At 39.3% G+C, this 17,733-nt stretch overlaps 3 protein-coding genes across 3 annotated transcripts; 1 reads left to right on the top strand and 2 right to left on the bottom strand.

Moving 5' to 3' along the window:
• Positions 1 to 8,538: 8,538 nt before the first annotated feature.
• LOC137774116 (histone H2A type 1-A-like) lies at positions 8,539 to 8,934 on the bottom strand. Its single transcript, XM_068559228.1, has one exon. The coding sequence runs from the start codon at positions 8,932 to 8,934 to the stop codon at positions 8,539 to 8,541; it is 396 nt and encodes a 131-aa protein (XP_068415329.1).
• Positions 8,935 to 9,262: 328 nt separating this feature from the next.
• LOC137773278 (histone H2B type 1-A) lies at positions 9,263 to 9,646 on the top strand. Its single transcript, XM_068557816.1, has one exon. The coding sequence runs from the start codon at positions 9,263 to 9,265 to the stop codon at positions 9,644 to 9,646; it is 384 nt and encodes a 127-aa protein (XP_068413917.1).
• A 7,686-nt stretch (positions 9,647 to 17,332) lies between these two features.
• LOC137773293 (histone H2B type 1-A-like) lies at positions 17,333 to 17,713 on the bottom strand. Its single transcript, XM_068557845.1, has one exon. It carries the CDS (start codon positions 17,711 to 17,713, stop codon positions 17,333 to 17,335), a length of 381 nt encoding a protein of 126 aa, XP_068413946.1.
• Positions 17,714 to 17,733: the final 20 nt, after the last annotated feature.

Genomic DNA, 17,733 nt, shown 5'->3' with positions numbered 1-17,733 from the left:
TTAGAGAAAGAAGAACAAAAAAACCCCAAAGTTAGCAGAAGGAAAGAAATCATAAAGATCAGATCAGAAATAAATGAAAAAGAAATGAAGGAAACAATAGCAAAGATCAATAAAACTAAAAGCTGGTTCTTTGAGAAGATAAACAAAATTGATAAACCATTAGCCAGACTCATCAAGAAAAAAAGGGAGAAGACTCAAATCAATAGAATTAGAAATGAAAATGGAGAAGTGACAACTGAGACTGCAGAGATACAAACGATCATGAGAGATTACTACAAGCAACTCTATGCCAATAAAATGGTCAACCTGGGAAAAATGGACAAATTCTTAGAAAAGCACAACCTGCCGAGACTGAACCAGGAATAAACAGGAAATATAAACAGACAAATCGCAAGCACTCAAATTGAGACTGTGATTAAACATCTTCCAACAAACAAAAGCTCAGGACCAGATGGCTTCACAGGCGAATTCTATCAAACATTTAGAGAAGAGCTAACACCTATCCTTCTTAAACTCTTCAAAATATAGCAGAGGGAGGAACACTCCCAAACTCATTCTACAAGACCACATCACCCTGATACCAAAACCAGACAGAGATGTCACAAAGAAAGAAAACTACAGGCCAATATCACTGACGAACATAGATGCAAAAATCCTCAACAAAAGACTAGCAAACAGAATCCAGCAGCACATTAAAAGGATCATATACCATGATCAAGTGGGGTTTATCCCAGGAATGCAAGGATTCTTCAATGTATGCAAATCAATCAATGTGATAAACCAAATTAACAAATTGAAGGAGAAAAACCATGTGATCATCTCAATAGTTGCAGAAAAAAGATTTTGACAAAATCAACACCCATTTATGATAAAGTCTCCAGAAAGTAGGCATACAGGGAACTTACCTCAACATAATAAAGGTCATATATGACAAACCCACAGCCAACATCGTTCTTATTGGTGAAAAACTGAAACCATTTCCTCTAAGATCAGGAACAAGACAAGGTTGCCCACTCTCACCACTAGTATTCAACATAGTTTTGGAAGTTTTACCAACAGCAGTCAGAGAAGAAAAAGAAATGGAATTCAAATAGGAAAAGAAGAAGTAAAGCTGTCACTGTTTGCAGATGACATGATACTTTACATAGAGAATCCTAAGGACTCTACCAGAAAGCTACTAGAGCTAATCACTGAATTTGGTAAAGCTGCAGGATCCAAAATTAATGCACAGAAATCTCTTGCATTCCTATACACTAATGATGAAAAATCTTAAAGAGAAATTAAGGAAACATTTCCATTTACCATTGCAACTAAAAGAATAAAATACCTAGGAATGAACCTACCTAAGGATACAAAAGACCTGTATGCAGAAAACTATAAGACACAGATGAAAGAAATTAAAGATGATACCAACAGATGGAGAGATATACCATGTTCTTGGATTGGAAGAATCAACATGGTGAAAATGACTGTACTACCCAAAGCAATCTACAGATTCAATGCAATCCCTATCAAATTACCAATGGCATTTTTCACAGAACTAGAACAAAAAATTTCACAATTTGTATGGAAACACAAAAGATCCTGAATAGCCAAAGCAATCTTGAGAAAGAAAAACGGAGCTGGAGGAATCAGACTCCCTGACTTCAGACTATACTACAAAGCTACAGTAATGAAGACAGTATGGTACTGGCACAAAAACAGAAATACAGATTAATGGAGCAGGATAGAAAGCCCAGAGATAAACCCACGCACATATGGTCACCTTATCTTTGATAAAGGAGGCAAGAATATACAATGGAGGAAAGAGAGTCTCTTCAATAAGTGGTGCTGGGCGAACTGGACAGCCACATGTAAAAGAATGAAATTAGAACACTCCCTAACACCATACACAAAAATAAACTCAAAATGGATTAAAGACCTAAATGTAAGGCCAGACACTATAAAACTCTTAGAGGAAAACATAGGCAGAACACTCTATGACATAAATCACAGCAAGATCCTTTTTGACCCACCTCCTAGAGGAATGGAAATACAAACAAAAATAAACAAATGGGACCTAATGAAACTTCAAAGCTTTTGCACAGCAAAGGAAACTATAAACAAGATGAAAAGACAACCCTCAGAATGGGAGAAAATATGTGCAAATGAAGCAACTGACAAAGGATTAATCTCCAAAATTTACAAGCGGCTCATGCAGCTCAATACTAAACAAACAAACAACCCAATCCAAAAATGGGCAGAAGGCCTAAATAGACATTTCCCCAAAGAAGATACACAGATTGCCAGCAAACACATGAAAGAATGTTCAACATCACCAATCATTAGAGAAATGCAAATCTAAACTACAGTGAGGTATCACCTCACACCAGTCAGAATGGCCATCATCAAAAAATCTACAAACAATAAATGCTGGAGAGGCTGTGGAGAAAAGGGAACCCTCTTGCACTGTTAGTGGGAATGTAAATTGATACAGCCACTATGGAGAACAGTATGGAGGTTCCTTAAGAAACTAAAAATAGAACTACCATGTGACCCAGCAATCCCATTACTGGGCATATACACTGAGAAAACCATAATTCAAAAAGAGTCATGTACGAGAGTGTTCATTGCAGCTCTATTTACAATAGCCGGGACATGGATGCAACCTAAGTGTCCATCGACAGATGAATGGATAAAGAAGATGTGGCACATATATACAATGGAATATTACTCAGCCATAAAAAGAAATGAAATTGAGTTATTTGTAGTGAGGTGGATGGACGTAGAGTCTTGTCATACTGAGTGAAGTAAGTCAGAAAGAGAAAAACAAATTCCGTATGCTAACACATACATATAGAATCTAAAAAAAAAAAAAAAAAAAAGGTTAGGAGGTACCTGGGGCAGGACGGGAATAAAGATGCAGACGTAGAGAATGGACTTGAGGACACGGGGAGGGGGAACGGTAAGCTGGGTCGAAATGAGAGAGTGGCATGGAATTATATACACTACCAAATGTAAAATAGATTGCTAGTGGGAAGAATCCGCATAGCACAGGGAGATCAGCTCGGTGCTTTGTGACCACCTAGAGGGGTGGGATAGGGAGGGTGGGAGGGAGACGCAAAAGGGAGGAGATATGGGGATATATGTATATGTATAGCTGATTCACTTTGTTATAAAGCGGAAATTAACACCATTTTAAAGCAATTATACTCCAATACAGATATTAAAAAAAAAAAATTGACATACAAGACTGTTTAAGTTTAGAAACAACATTGGAGTTACATTTTTTCAGACCAAAACTATAACCTCTCAAGGTTGCAGAAGTGCAGTGAAGGCAGCATAGCTGAACAAGGGACAAGCTTATTCCTGGGACCAAAATTCCCAGTTCTGAAAGAGTGTGATGCCTAGGACCTTTGGGGGACCTCACACTCCCTGTATTCAGCAAAACAGGCATGTTATTTCTTCTTCTAACACCACCAGCAGAAACAAATATTGCAGAAGCACTGTGACTTGTGGAGGTAGATTCTCACTTTTTTTTTTAGTTTTCAAGCCATCCCTTACAGGCTGAGATGCATTCTCTTGATTTCTTTTCATGGATCTCGGCTCAATGCTTATGTAACAGCTTGGCCTTTTGACAGAAATTAGGCTCTGTGCTGGGACAAGTTGCTAGTTGTATCAGGAGTCTTAAACTTTTAAATCCCCAAATATATTATTTTAAAGGTCTTGAGTGCTCGTTCAGATGATAAATTATGACATTTATACAGAAACCAATACGAATTGAAATGTAGGCGATCCAGAGTGGCTAGAGCATAGGGGGGTTTATGGAGACAAGGTAGTAGAAAGAATTCTGGAAAGAACGTTGGAAGACCTTTAATGTCAAGGAGCCCAGACTGTACTTGGTAATTGTGGAAAGTCCTAATGGATTAGAAAGCAGGCCAACAGTATAATCAAAGTGGTGCTTTTAGGCCATAGATGATATGAGAAATTGAATATGAAATTAGTTTTAAAAAATTTGCATATGTAGTGAAGAATATCGAGAAAGCATCACAACAAATTAGTAGTAGTAGTTCAGTAATTATCTGAGTGATAGAATTATCAATGCTTTTTATTTTACCCATCTGTATTACTTAATTTTATTGATAATACATATGTGTTGCTTTGCATTAAAGAAGGCCTACATATGTAAATGTTTATCTTATAATGAAAAAATTCAAACACAAGAAAGAATATTAAAATGAATCCCACATACACGTCACCCAGATTAAACAATGATCAAGATTTTTGCCATATTTGCTCCCTCTCTCCCTTTTTCCTTTCTTTCCTTTCATTCCTTTACCAGTATCTTACCCCTGCTGGTTCTTGTGTCTTCCTGACCTGACCCATTAGTTCCTGATAGGTTCCTTGCTTTCCAGTACAGCAAGATGTCCCAGACTCCTCTTAATTTCCTGCCACAGGCCTGAAATCAGCCTTTCAAGGTGCTCTGTTTCCTTTCAGCGGGTGAAAAATTATTTTAAGAAATAAAGGTATAAGCTAACAACAAGAACAACAACAACAACAAAATGCCCTTAAAATAAAATAAAAAGAAGGGCACCTGGATATAAACTCCATGAAATATGTCTAAAAGCTCTATAAGGAAAATCATAAAGTTTTATAAGAGATACACAAAAGGTTTGAAAAAGTCAAGGCACATGTCACCCTAAACATGTATTCACGTTGTTTACAAATATTTTATTCTATACAAGCTTTTACTTTAATATAACTCAAATAGGATTTCATTATAATGGGAAAAGGATTAAGAAATGCATATGAAAAAAGAGAACGCGTAGGTTGATTCTGAAAAGTACAAAAGGCAACTTACACCATTTGACAGAAAGTACTTACATTATGGTAGTCTTTAAAACCAGGAGGAAGAAAAACGTCAAAAAGATACCACCAAACATGAAATGATGCCTCACCTCACTATTAAAAAAATGGAAATTCAATCAGGCTAATAACTTGAATAGCAGTGAGTCATGTTCACTTGCTCAGGTAGTAGATAAGAACCACGTTTGACCACAGGACAGGGTTTTTAAAACAGGCAAGTATAAGCAAATACTATTCAGCATGAGGGAAACTGAGAACAAATAATCCTAACATTAATGTGTCAATTCCGATGCACTGTTTTCAGGATCATTCTCTTCTGACTACTGTTGATGGACAGTGAGTGGACATAACGATTCACACTGGGCCAGATCCATTTCTTTGGAAATTTAAACTTGGGTTAAGGAAGTTGGTCTCTCTCAAAACAAGCTGAGGCTGAAATCTACAAAACTGAGCAGCTGTAGGGGCCCCTGGGTTCAAATGCTCTTGAGCAAGACCCCACATGATAGCCTTCTGCTTTCTGAGCGGTTGATGCCAGTAGGAGTACTATCCAATCAGAGTTGACCTGAGGTAACTTATTTGCATTCATTTGCCTCTTGCTTTTATTCCAGTCAGAAATTGTTTATTCAACACCTCATTTGAATACACAGTATATAAATAAGCTGTGGCTTCACAGACTGCCATCCTTCTTTTCTCAAGGTAGATAATGGCTGTGTCTCCTATCTCCCAGTCTTTCTCTAAGTTTACTGTCACGTCCAAGAAGCTATCCTCAAGATGAAAAGAAAGGCAAGAAGCACCAGAGATGTCACAGACAGTGCTGCGGTTTGCCCCAACCCTGGCATCTCTATGGAAGCCATGTGAATACTGAACTCGTTTGTGACCTTTGAGCACATCACTGGTGAGTCAACCTACTTGGCTCATTACAACAGACTCTTGACTATCCTCTACAGCAGCGGTCCCCAACCTTTTTGGCACCAGGGACCGGTTTCAAGGAAGACAATTTTTCCATGGATGGTGGAGGGGAGGGGTGGTTTCAGGATAATTCAAGTGCATTACCTTTATTGTGCACTTTATTTCTCTTATTATTACCTTGAAATATATAATGAAATAATTATACAACCCACCATAATGCAGAATCAGTGGGAGCCCTGAGCTTGTTTTCACTTGTCAGTCACTGATAGGGTTTTGATGTGGGTCTGCAAGCAATTGACTTATTATGGTCTCTGTGCAGTGAAACCTCTCTGCTAATGATGATCTGTATTTGCAGGCGCTCCTCAGCGCTGGCATCACCGCCTCAGCTCCACCTCAGATCACCAGGCATTAGATTCTCATAAGGAGCGCGCAACCTAGCTCTCTCGCATGCGTAGTTCAGAGTAGGTTGCACACTCCTATGAGAATCTAACGACGCTGCTGATCTGACAGGAGGCGGAGCTCAGGCGGTAATGCGAGTGACGGGGAGCAGCTGTAAATACAGATGAAGCTTTGCTTGCTTGCCCGCCACTCACCTCCTGCTGTGTGGCCCTGTTCCTAACAGGCCATGACCCGTACCGGTCCATGGTCCAGGGCTTGGGGACCCCTGCTCTACAGGGAATTCCAGAGAACTAATGCCTGTTGATGACTGGGGAACCAGCCAAGCACGCTGTGTGCAAGGCACTATGTCTCGTCACCAAGTACAACAGCTACGAGAGCTTTTTTTAGGACACCAACATCTGAAACCAGAAGCTCTTTTCAGAGCCACTCATACTTTCAGCTTATGAGCGATAGTCTATTGATATTTCTTCATTTGTTATGGATTTGGGACTCTTCTTTGATTAAAAAAAATGTGTTTATTTTTTGTTTTTTTCAATAAGATTTCTAACTTGGAACAATTTTAGATTTACATAAAAGTTGTAAAGGTAGTTCCCATATACCTCTCACCATTTCCTCTGTTGTCAACATTTATGCATTTGTCACAACCTAGGAAATAACACTGGTACTTTACTGTGAATTAAACTCTAAACTTTGGGTTTCATTAGATTTTTACCTAATGCTCTTTTTCTGTTCCAGGATCCAATCCAAAATACAGTTGACTCTTGAACAACTCGGGGTTTGAACTGTGCGGGTATACTTATACGCAGATACTTTTCAATAGTAAATACTACAGTGCTATACAGTCTGTGGTTGAATATGTGGATGTGGAAGAACCTTGAATATGGAATCCGACTATAAGGTATATGCTGATTAATCCCATGTCATGTTGTACATGACATTTATTTGTAATGTCTCCTTAACTGCTCTGGGCTGACAGTTTCTCAGAATTTCCTTGTTTTCGATGAACTTGATAATTTTGAGGACTCATATTCTTTAGAATGTTCCTCAACTTGTATTTGTCTGACGTTTTCCTCATGTTTAGACTGAGATTATGTGTTGCCGGGAGGAAGACCAGAGAAGTGAATTGCCCTTCTCAACACATCATATTAATGGCACACGTCGCTTCTCGGCCTTTTCGCTAAGATCAAGTGCATATTAATGGCACATGCAAACCACGTGGTTTATCACTGATGATCTTAACACTGATCATTTGCGGTAGTGTTTGCCAGGTTTCTCTACTGTAAAGTCACTCCTGTTTTCCCCTGCCTTTCCATACTCTACTTCGGTAAAGTCTGGGGAGTTAAGTTCCAACTGCTTGATGGGGGAGCATCTAGATAAATGATTTGAAATTCTTCTGTTTAGGAGATTTTTCACATATACCTCATTTAGTCAATCACTTACATCAGCATTCTCAGATTTAAAATTTTCACATTTTAGTTTTTAATGCCATGTTCTAAACATAATCTAATTTTGTTCAATATATCTGTACAATTTTCTTTCAGTTTTCAAAATTTTCCCTTCCTTCTGTGCCCTTCTTAATCACATGCCTTATCTATGTACATTAAGACATGGTTGGCTTTTTCGTAATTTGATTGTTCCTCATCAACATATTACGTAGTTTACTTTCATCTTTTAATTTCTTACAGAACTCTATACTTCGTACCTGCTTCTGTATGTCTTATGTATTTAACTCTCACGTGTCTAACAATGACTTTAAAAAAATAACCAGCGAGACTTTCTCCTTGAGATAAGGCAAACTGCTGAATTTTCTGTAACTTTATGACAGCCTACCTGTTCATTTATTTTCCAATTTTTCTTGGTGTTTATAATACAGATCAAATGAAACCATTTGAAAGATCTGACAAAACCTCCCTAATAATTCCAACTATGATATACCATGTCACACTCCTACCTCTAGTGAGACACTAGTATCCCTCCCCCACGTGCCATTTAGGTTTTTGATGGACATTACATGTTAAGAAACATTTTCTAAGCACGTGTTAAACCATAGGCATCGCGAATACTTATCAAAATGAGCCTTAAAAAGGGTATTAGAATACTGAAGCTTTGCTTTCTCTTTCTCTCACCGGAAAGGCATCTTGAAGGCCCATGAACTTGCCCTTCAGTAATAAAAAAGCTGCGAAGAACCTCACGTGTTAGAATCAACATGATAAAGTCACGATTAATGGATCTTTTTGGCGGCCTACTTTTGGAACACGTCACAATCACAGACCCAGACAGCCCAGGCACAGCCCTCAATGATAATTTAAGTGGCTCTGAAAAGAGCCCTTGGTTTCTGTTCCTTCACCAGACGTTTAGACTGCTCCCTGGTAACTTCCGCTTGGATTACTTGCTCTGCACTTTCTGATGGTGGCTCTCTTTGTCTTCCCGGGCAGCAGCACGGCGTGGCTGTTCCAAAACGCCACCCTGAGCGATTGCCACACCACCCAGCAAATTGTTGAGCTCTTCATTATTGCGGACTGCCAACTGCAAGTGGTCCGGGCTAATGCACGTCCCCTTGTTGTCACGACAGGCATTGCCCGCCGACTCCAAGATGTGAACCGTTAGGGACTCCCACACCGCTGCCAAATACGCAGGCGAACCAACCCCAATGCGCTCCGCATAGTTACCGCTGCGGAGCAGACGATGGATGTGCCCCACTGGAAACTGCAAGCTCGCTCCGGATGAGCCAGACTCACCTTCACCGCGAGCTTTACCACTTCGTTCCCCACGCCCACACATCACTTCCAAGCGATGTACCAAGTCGGTACAGCCACGTATAACCCCTACGACTGGGCCTATTTATAGTCTGCCGGTAGGGTGTGCTTTGCTTTCTGATTGGCTGATGGCCGTCTATCCAATCAGAAAGGCTCACAGCAATCACCTCATTTACATACACGACAGTCCCAGATATCCAATCAGATACTGGCCTCTCCACACGGCACTTGAGTGCTGCCCCTATAAATACCAGCCTTTCGGGCTAGGAAGTCGCTTTGTTTTCTTGGCGTTGGCGGGAGCTGTTCGAGTTGTAACGCTAGGGCTGTTGACACTCTAGAGCTTAATACTAATCATGCTGGAGTTGTCTTCAAGAAGTACTGCTGTTTCTAAGAAAGGATTTAAGAAAGCTGTAATGAAAACTCAGAAGAAAGAAGGAAAGAAGCGCAAAAGATGCAGAAAAGAGAGTTATTCGGTTTATATCTATAAAGTGCTGAAACAAGTACACCCGGAAACCGGTATCTCCTCGAAAGCCATGAGTATCATGAATTCTTTCGTATCTGATATCTTTGAGCGTATTTCAAGCGAGGCGTCCCGCTTGGCCCATTACAGTAAGCAATCGACTATCACATCCAGGGAGATTCAAACGGCCGTCCGCCTGTTGCTGCCAGGAGAGCTGGCTAAGCACGCCGTGTCTGAAGGCACCAAGGCTGTTACGAAGTACACCAGCTCCAAGTAAACTTGTGAAGTATAACCAGTTAACCCAAAGGCTCTTTTCAGAGCCACTCACGTTCCTGAAAGAGAGCTGTGGACTCAACGTTAAGTAGGATACTTACATTGTAAACTTCAATACTCAACTGCAATTTAGTGACTGACTCTCTACGGTAAAGAAGCCCCCATGAGGCTTCAAAGGTCTTTCAGAAGTCAACTGCGGCAAAAGAAATTCTTCAAAATGCTTTTTACAGGGAAGTTTATGGTTAATAACATATACAGAGTGTTCTTAGAGTGAAGGAGCTGTAAAGTATAAAAGATGCATTTGCCTCTACAAACAACTGAGGATTCTATAAAGGGTCTGAAGTTGTGGAGAGATCGTGTAAGGGACATTATCTTGTTCTTTTCTACTTCTGTGTCTGAAAAATTTGGAGCCTGTAGGCCAGTGAAGTTGTTTGAAAGCTCAAGTGGTTTGAGGTCCTCAGCTTGGGATCTTTTTGCCCTGGTGACCTACGTTGTCCAGGGCATGTTGAGCTGGAATGTGGGAATATTGCTTTCTGTCTCATACCGGAAGCCAGCAATCTGGCTAACCACAATTGATTAGAAAACAGTAACAAACTCCTTTTTTGATTTTTTCTATAAATTACGGTGTGATCATTTGTGGGTGTTTTGTATGATGAATCACTTAAAAAGATGTTGGTGTCCTGTATTACTGAACCACCTGGACTCCACTCAGACAAGCATTAAAGAAACATCAGTGGTAACAATCATGGATCAGAGCCCAGGCTCCAAGGCTGTGCAGTCTTACTGCTCTTTTCCCGACCCTGGCTTTACACTCTCATGCTGGTCACAGTTCCAAGTGTTCACACAGGTCAAAGTAGTGGCAGGAAGACAGTCTATCTCCCTGCGTTTCCAATTGAGAGCAAATGAAAGCCTCCCCAGAGGATTTCCTCTCAAGTCCCTTTTCTAAGACTGAGCCTAGTCCAGATGCTGCCTGAGTCATTCATCTGAAGGGAAATTGGGACAATGCGATTGATGTGGACCAGTTTACTTAATATGTATGGCATATTTATTACATTTAACTCTAGGTTTCCATAAGTAGTGTATTTCCCAATTCATATCTTACAGCATCTTGTTTTATATGAAAGTACTGATTTTTGTGCATTTTTATATCCTATTATATCTTACTGAATTGACTAATTTTTGCATTGGCTTTCTGATATAATTCTGTTGGGTTTTACATGTTTGCAATGATGTCTGAAAATAGTAAACATTTCACTGCTTCCTTTCAATTAGTTCACTTCTAATTTCTTTCACCTGATTTCAGTGCCTCATACCTTCATAGCAATGTTAAATAGGGTGGCCATTCTTGTTTTATCCCTCACTTTGCGGAAGATCTGCACTATTCCTCATTAGATATATCATACAATGAGGAAGAATTCTATGTCTGCTTTATTGAGAATTGTTAAGAATGCATGTTGAAATTTATAAAATGCCGTTTGAGCATCTCTGAAGAATGAGCATAGGCCTTCCCTCTTTAATATATATTATGATGAGTTATTTTAATAAACTTCTTAATAGTCATCTTTGCATTTTTTAATATAACCCCCTGCTTGGGCATCATATGTTACTCATTTAATGTTCTGTTGAACTCTGGTTGCCAATGGATCATTTACAGTTTATACTTCAATAAATACTTTCCAAAGAAAGTGACACTGGCAAAATACTTCATATTAAACGAATTCTCAGAGATATTTCATGGCATTAAAAATGCAAAGGATAAAATGTTGGAAGTTAATCCAAACTTAGAAAGAAACATGACAATTCACCAAAGCATAGGAAGGACACTCACTCTGTATCATAAGTTACATGATAAGAAAAAAATCAAGTACCATTCAACTACTTTTGGTAAGTTTTTAAAAAAGAAATGACACTAATTCTCATTGTTTTAATATTTAAAATTACAATGTCCTTAATATTAGTTTTTCACTTCCCTTTATATTTATGATAGATGGTGAGTTTTTAATGTTTTGATAAAAAATTTTAAAGATCGTGGAACAATCATGATTTTTCCCATTGATTATTAAGACTGCTTTGCATAGTCACTTTTAAGATTTCACACTACCTGAAGGACTGCCTGCATTTACACTTTCTAATTTATTAATGTAAGCAGCATTTAAATCTATCATTTTTCCTTTGAGCCAGGCTTCACTTTATTCCCACAAGTTCTGTATATATTCTGAATTTTCATTAATGTGAGAGAGACGCTAGAAAAAGCAGATTCCTACACTTCCTATTAGGAACCTGGAAATCACTGTTATCGACCAGCAAAGCAGCTGGTCAAATTCTCCTTCCATCAGAGATGCAGACCAAATGCAGACCAAGGATCCAGCTTTACGGAACTTGGTGGGACAAACACAGGACGTTGGGATGGGTTTGCAACCTTCAAAGACTTTAATAATGTCAGAGAAATAAGAATAAAGCTTTAGTCCAAGACAATTCATGTGAAAGCAGAGAAAACACAGGATTTTTTTTGTTTTTTTGGGGTTTTTTTAGGTTAAAATGTTTAAGAAAGGTGCTGTTTGTCCACCCACATCTCAATCCCTAAGTTATAAAGGACTGGCAAGACAGAATTTTCTGAGAAAAGGGCCACAGCAAAGTTAGGACTCTGCTTTAAATATGATAAGGTTTGGTTTCAGAACTGGGGAAAGCAGATCCTTTAGGTGCTACCCTCCCTAAGCTACATCTGGCTGTTAACTTCACCCTAAAATCATTGCAATGGTTACCCATTGAGATTTGCCATGGAAGTAGGGGAGACATTTGCTGTCTTTCCCTGATTCTAGGCTGTGGTTTTGTTGTGCCGCAGAACAGAGAACATAATGGATGCCAGTAAGATGAGGGCTGGAAAAAGGGCAGAGCAACTAGGCCTGTTTAGAAACCCAGATGCTGTAATTACCCAAAAGCCACCACAGTGCCTCTGAATTCAGAAAGGAGAAAGAGGGCTGGTGTAGCCCTCAAAAAAGAGATTTTCTATTCTCATCTCAGATGGGTCCCTGAGGTCTACAGGGCAAGGGAAACCCTCCCAAGGAGCAGGGCCAGAGGGAGCTAGACCACATCAAGCCCTCACTACATTGTTCCGGCAGGTGGACACTGCTAGCTCTTCAGTGCAGGGCTGGTCATAGACAAGTGGCTGCATTTTGTTATTTTTCCTTATTTTGTTTTCCAAAAAGGTTTTAAAAAATTGTTTCCCTTTTCTTCACTCTTCAAACATTCACTGATAGAGAAAGAGAGTGTGTGTGTTTGTGTGTGTAAGAGAGGAGGTCCTTACTCTCATTGTTTCCTTTCTAGTTTAGTGAGGCAGATGTAAACACACAAGGTCATTTCAGCTGATTATGAATGAGAGAGATAATAAGGTGCCTAAGGAAAGCTTTGTATTGTCTGTAATTTACTCTAAAATACTTCTATCCAGATAGCGTGATGTAAATTTTGTGTGAGTCAAGGTTAAGCTAAACCTTAGGCTCTGTGAAGTGTAGTAGGTTGAGTGTCCTGAAAAAGGACATGTCCAAGTCTTAACCCCTGGCACCTATGAATGTGACCCTTGTTTGGAAATAGGGTGTAGTTAAGAATCTTGAAATGAGATCATCCTGGATTTAGGGTATGCTTATAAGAGAAGGGAGAGGGGCATCAGAGATGCAAAGTGGAGGACCATATGAAAACTGAGGCAGGCAGAGATTGGAGTGATGCAGCTGCAAGCCAAGGAACACCGAAGATTGCCAGCTGCCACCAGAAGCCAGGTAAGAGGCATAGAACAGATTCTCCCTCAGCGCCTCCACAAGGAATCAGCCCTACTGACACTGTGATTTTGGACTTCTTGGCCTCCAAAACAGTGCAAGAATATATTTCTGTTTTACGCCAACCAGTTTTTGGTAACTTGTTGCAGCAGCCCTAGGAAACTAATAAATGGACTTTCCTAATGAGGAATTTACTCTCCAGAAGAGGTTAGTCATCATTTGACCCACTACAAGTTCTTTTCACCCACTACAAGTTCTTTAGCTCTTCATCTCCAGTCACACTAGAGGGCTGATGGTTAGCAGAAGTAATGTGAGAAATTGTTTCAGTGATAAAAACAATAATAATCAAGATGTGTGTTTCCAGCAGACACACATGCATGAATTGAGTGGGATACCCTAGTAACCCCAGTATCCTGTGGCTGTAGAATTGGCATCCTTGATGAAGGAATCAGTCTAACAGCTAAGGAAGATTCAGTTATCTGCTCCCAGCTGGATTATTAGTGGAATTCTGCCATCTGATTTTTATATCATCTGTCTCTAGTCTACTTTATATGTAAGGTATTTGCTGGAATCCTTAAACAGGGGTTCTTAGCTTTTATTGTATTATGAATTTCTTTGAAAGTCTAGTTGACCCTATGTACATCTTCTTAAAATAAATTTCTAAATACATAAAGTAAAATATGAATTTTAATAATAAAACAATGCCAGGTTGAAACAGTTTTAAAAAATTGTTTGATACAGTCATATTTGTGCTTATTTGTGCTTCAAATAGCAAGATCAAAATTATAATATTCTGAGGTTGGGATGAGCATAAACAATATTTTGATATATCTGTAACCATGGTTAAGTGCTAGGACTATAGCTATGGTTTTCATTGACAATAAAGTCACAGGTATAGCTAATGCGACTGGTCTATTTGCTATATTCAAAACTAAAAGAAATGCTAACTTTCAGTTAAGGGTTAGTGACCATATTTTTCTTATCTAAGATTACTTTGTCAGTTGTGTGGAGAGTGGATTTTAGAAAGAAAACACTAGGAGCAGTGAGTCTAGTTAGAGACAGTAACCCAGGTGAGAGATGATGGGGGCTTGGACAAAAATGGTGGCAGTGGAGATGACAAAAGAAGTCAGATAATAATAAAATATTTAGGAAATAAAATCTCCATATGTTGTCAAAAGATTGAAATGGAGGTTGAACAGAGGTACTATCAAGGAAAAAATACATTTCTGGCTTGGACAACCATGTGATTGGGGTGGCCCCATGGATATAGGGAACATTGGAATTTGACAACAGGTCTGTCAGGATACATTGGAAACCCTTGTGGAGAGAAATTGTTTGAGATGGATGAGCACCATCAGGGTGGTGATATTAAGTAAGCAGTTACTGGTCTGCAGTTCATGGAGAGCCCTGGACTGCAGATATAATTTGTGAATCATCTGCTGTAGGTATTTAAAGCAAGGGTATGACTTAGGTTGCCTAGAGAAAGAGTTTAGTGCTACAGTGTCCAATATGGTGGCCACTAGCCAGATGTGGTAACTGAGCACTTGAAATATTGCATGAGATATGCTGTGAGTATAAAACACACATTGAATTTCAAAGTCCTAATGTTTAAAAATGTAAATTATAATTTAACCCTTATTACACATTGACATTTTAGATAAACTGGACTAAACAAAATATTGGATTAAAATTAATTTCACTTTTTTTTATGCTATGTGGGTACTGGAACGTTTAACGTGACATATGTGATCAGTATTTGTGGCTTGCATTATATTTCTACCAGACATTTGTGAAATTAAAAACTTCTGCTAGGATACTGTAAAAATAGACCACAGACCAGGAGAAAATATTTTCAAATCATTTATCTGACACAGGACTTGTGTCCAAGAAAATAGAAAAAAGAATGCTTGTAACTAAACAATAAGAAAATAACCCAATTAAAGAATGGGCAAATGAACTGGACAGACACTTCACCAAACAAATTTACAGATGGTAAATTAGCATACCAAAAGATCCTCAATATCATTTACTAGGAAAATGCAAATTAGAACAATGAGATATTAAACATCGATTAGAATGGATAACATCCAAAATATTGTACATTACCAAATGCTGAGGCAGCTATGAAGCAACAGGAACTCTCATTCATTGTTGGTAGTAATGCAAAATGGCACAGCCACTTTGGAAGACAGTTTGACAGTTTCTTATAAAGCTAAACATACTCTTGAGCCTACCATCCAGCAACTGTGCTCCTGATAATACTTACCCAACTGATTTGAAAACTTATGTCCACACAAAAACCTGCATGTGAATAGTTATATAACAACTTCATTCATAACGGCTAAAAAGTGGAAGCAACTAAGATCACTTCATTAGATGAATGGATAGACAAACTGTGGTTTATCCATACAATGGAATACTAGTCAGCCATTGAAAGGAACAAGCTCTTAATTCACATAACAAAACGGGTGAATCTAAACACATGCTGCTAAGGCAAAAACCAGCGTGGAAAAACTGCATGCTTTTCAACTCAAGAGTTGACAAGGATTTGGGAGCTATACAGACATCTGCTGTTTCACAAGATCTTATGAGGGCAGCTGGGACCCCTGCTTGGAGATGATGCCTCCCCTCCCAGACAATGTGGCACAGATGCCCCATCTGTTAACTCCTTGGATGATTCCCAGTTAAGATATTCAGAGGTTCTTGTAGGGGCTGTTACTGTACAGAAATGTAGGGCACTTTTTTTTTTTTTCCTGTGGAGTTTTAGTACACATATTCTACCAAATGATACTAAAGTATTTTTTAACTGTAAGGAAGACACACATGAGCACGAAATCTTGTTTTTAAAAGGGAAGAATGAAAAATATAAATTAACGAATTGAGTTCAGCTAAACCACTGGTTTGTGGGAAGCAGTAATAATTTGATCTTTTTTAATGTTAATTTCAGTGTCATTTGTCAACTTTTTAATGCTTGTCTGCTAAGAGTCCAGACGATCGTGACAGAGTAGATCTTGCACCCAAAGTCCCCTGACTTGATAAACACCCATTATGACCCAATTTGGAACATGTTAGTATTGGAGTCCAGTAATATAGGACACAAACACCAATTTAATGATCCTCTCATAAAACAAAATGCAAGTGATCCTATTGTAACTTGGAAGAAAAGTAACGCCCCCCAAAAATTCAGTGTTACTTCTGTTTGCCAGTCGGTTGTGGTTACCCAGATTGTTTGACTCCAATACGGATTACTTGATATGGCAAGACCCCCACACCAATATCAAGCTGTTTTAAACAAACAGCCTCGTTTAGACACCCCAATAATGTACAGATGACACCACCAGACCAAGGAACTATTGGACTCAAAACCTCAGCAGCTGCAGGGCATCTAACCTGATCCATAGGAAAAATTTTCACACACTACAGAAAATGTAGAGCGGAAGCAAAACAGCCTTAACGCTCCCATGTTGAACTTGCCTATGTTCTTTGTCTTTCCACAGCTTAAGTTCCCTTTCAGTCTCTTGATAGAAAGTACTTAAAACAGGACATACCCCAGAGAAGAGCAAGCCACGTTTCTCATGGCACTCGGCCCATCCTCCCTTATTAAGACAGACTTAAAGGAGCTGCCTTCAACTCAGAGAGCTCTATTCTTTGACATGCTTAAGAGATTCGGGATTTCACCTGAAATCATTCTGGCTAATAGTCACGAGAGACGGACGAGTTACCTACGTATTTGTTAACCACACTAAAGGCAGCAAAGTGAATCTAATAAATAGTTACTAGTGTAACAACTATACCTCACTCTAAGAGTAAGCCTGCCCACATACACTGAGCAGCCAAGTACACAAGCCCACAACTCTCTAGAAAGTTAAGTGGCTCTTAAAAGAGCCTTTGGGTTACCAAAGTCGTCTGGTGGCTGAATCTCTTTACTTGGAATTACTGTATTTAGTGACAGCCTTGCTGCCCTCGCACACCGCGTGCTTGGCCAATTCCCCAGGAAGCAGCAAGCGCACTGCTGTCTGGATCTCTCTGGATGTAACGGTCGAACGCTTGTTGTAATGCGCCAGTCGGGACGCCTCCCTCGCAATGCGCTCAAACATATCAGTAACAAAAGAATTCATAACGCTCATGGCTTTTGAAGAAATACCAGCATCCGGATGAACTTGTTTCAGTACTTTATAAATATAAAGTGAATAGCTTTCTTGGCGACGTCTGCTGCGCTTTTTCCCCGTTTTCTGAGTTTTAGTCACGGCTTTCTTGAAGCCTTTCTTCGAAATAGCACTATTCTTACTCCGCTCCAGCATCATCAGTCTACAGCTTTATGACA

This window comes from Eschrichtius robustus, chromosome 12 (genome assembly GCF_028021215.1).
Source record: "Eschrichtius robustus isolate mEscRob2 chromosome 12, mEscRob2.pri, whole genome shotgun sequence".
In the NCBI taxonomy this organism is placed as follows: domain Eukaryota; kingdom Metazoa; phylum Chordata; class Mammalia; order Artiodactyla; family Eschrichtiidae; genus Eschrichtius; species Eschrichtius robustus.
This window is presented reverse-complemented; position numbering and strand designations above follow the sequence as displayed.

Excerpts from the sequence above, each read along its gene's own strand:
- LOC137774116 (XM_068559228.1), bottom strand. The coding sequence starts at position 8,934 with ATGTGTGGGCGTGGGGAACGAAGTGGTAAAGCTCGCGGTGAAGGTGAG.
- LOC137773278 (XM_068557816.1), top strand. The coding sequence starts at position 9,263 with ATGCTGGAGTTGTCTTCAAGAAGTACTGCTGTTTCTAAGAAAGGATTT.
- LOC137773293 (XM_068557845.1), bottom strand. The coding sequence starts at position 17,713 with ATGATGCTGGAGCGGAGTAAGAATAGTGCTATTTCGAAGAAAGGCTTC.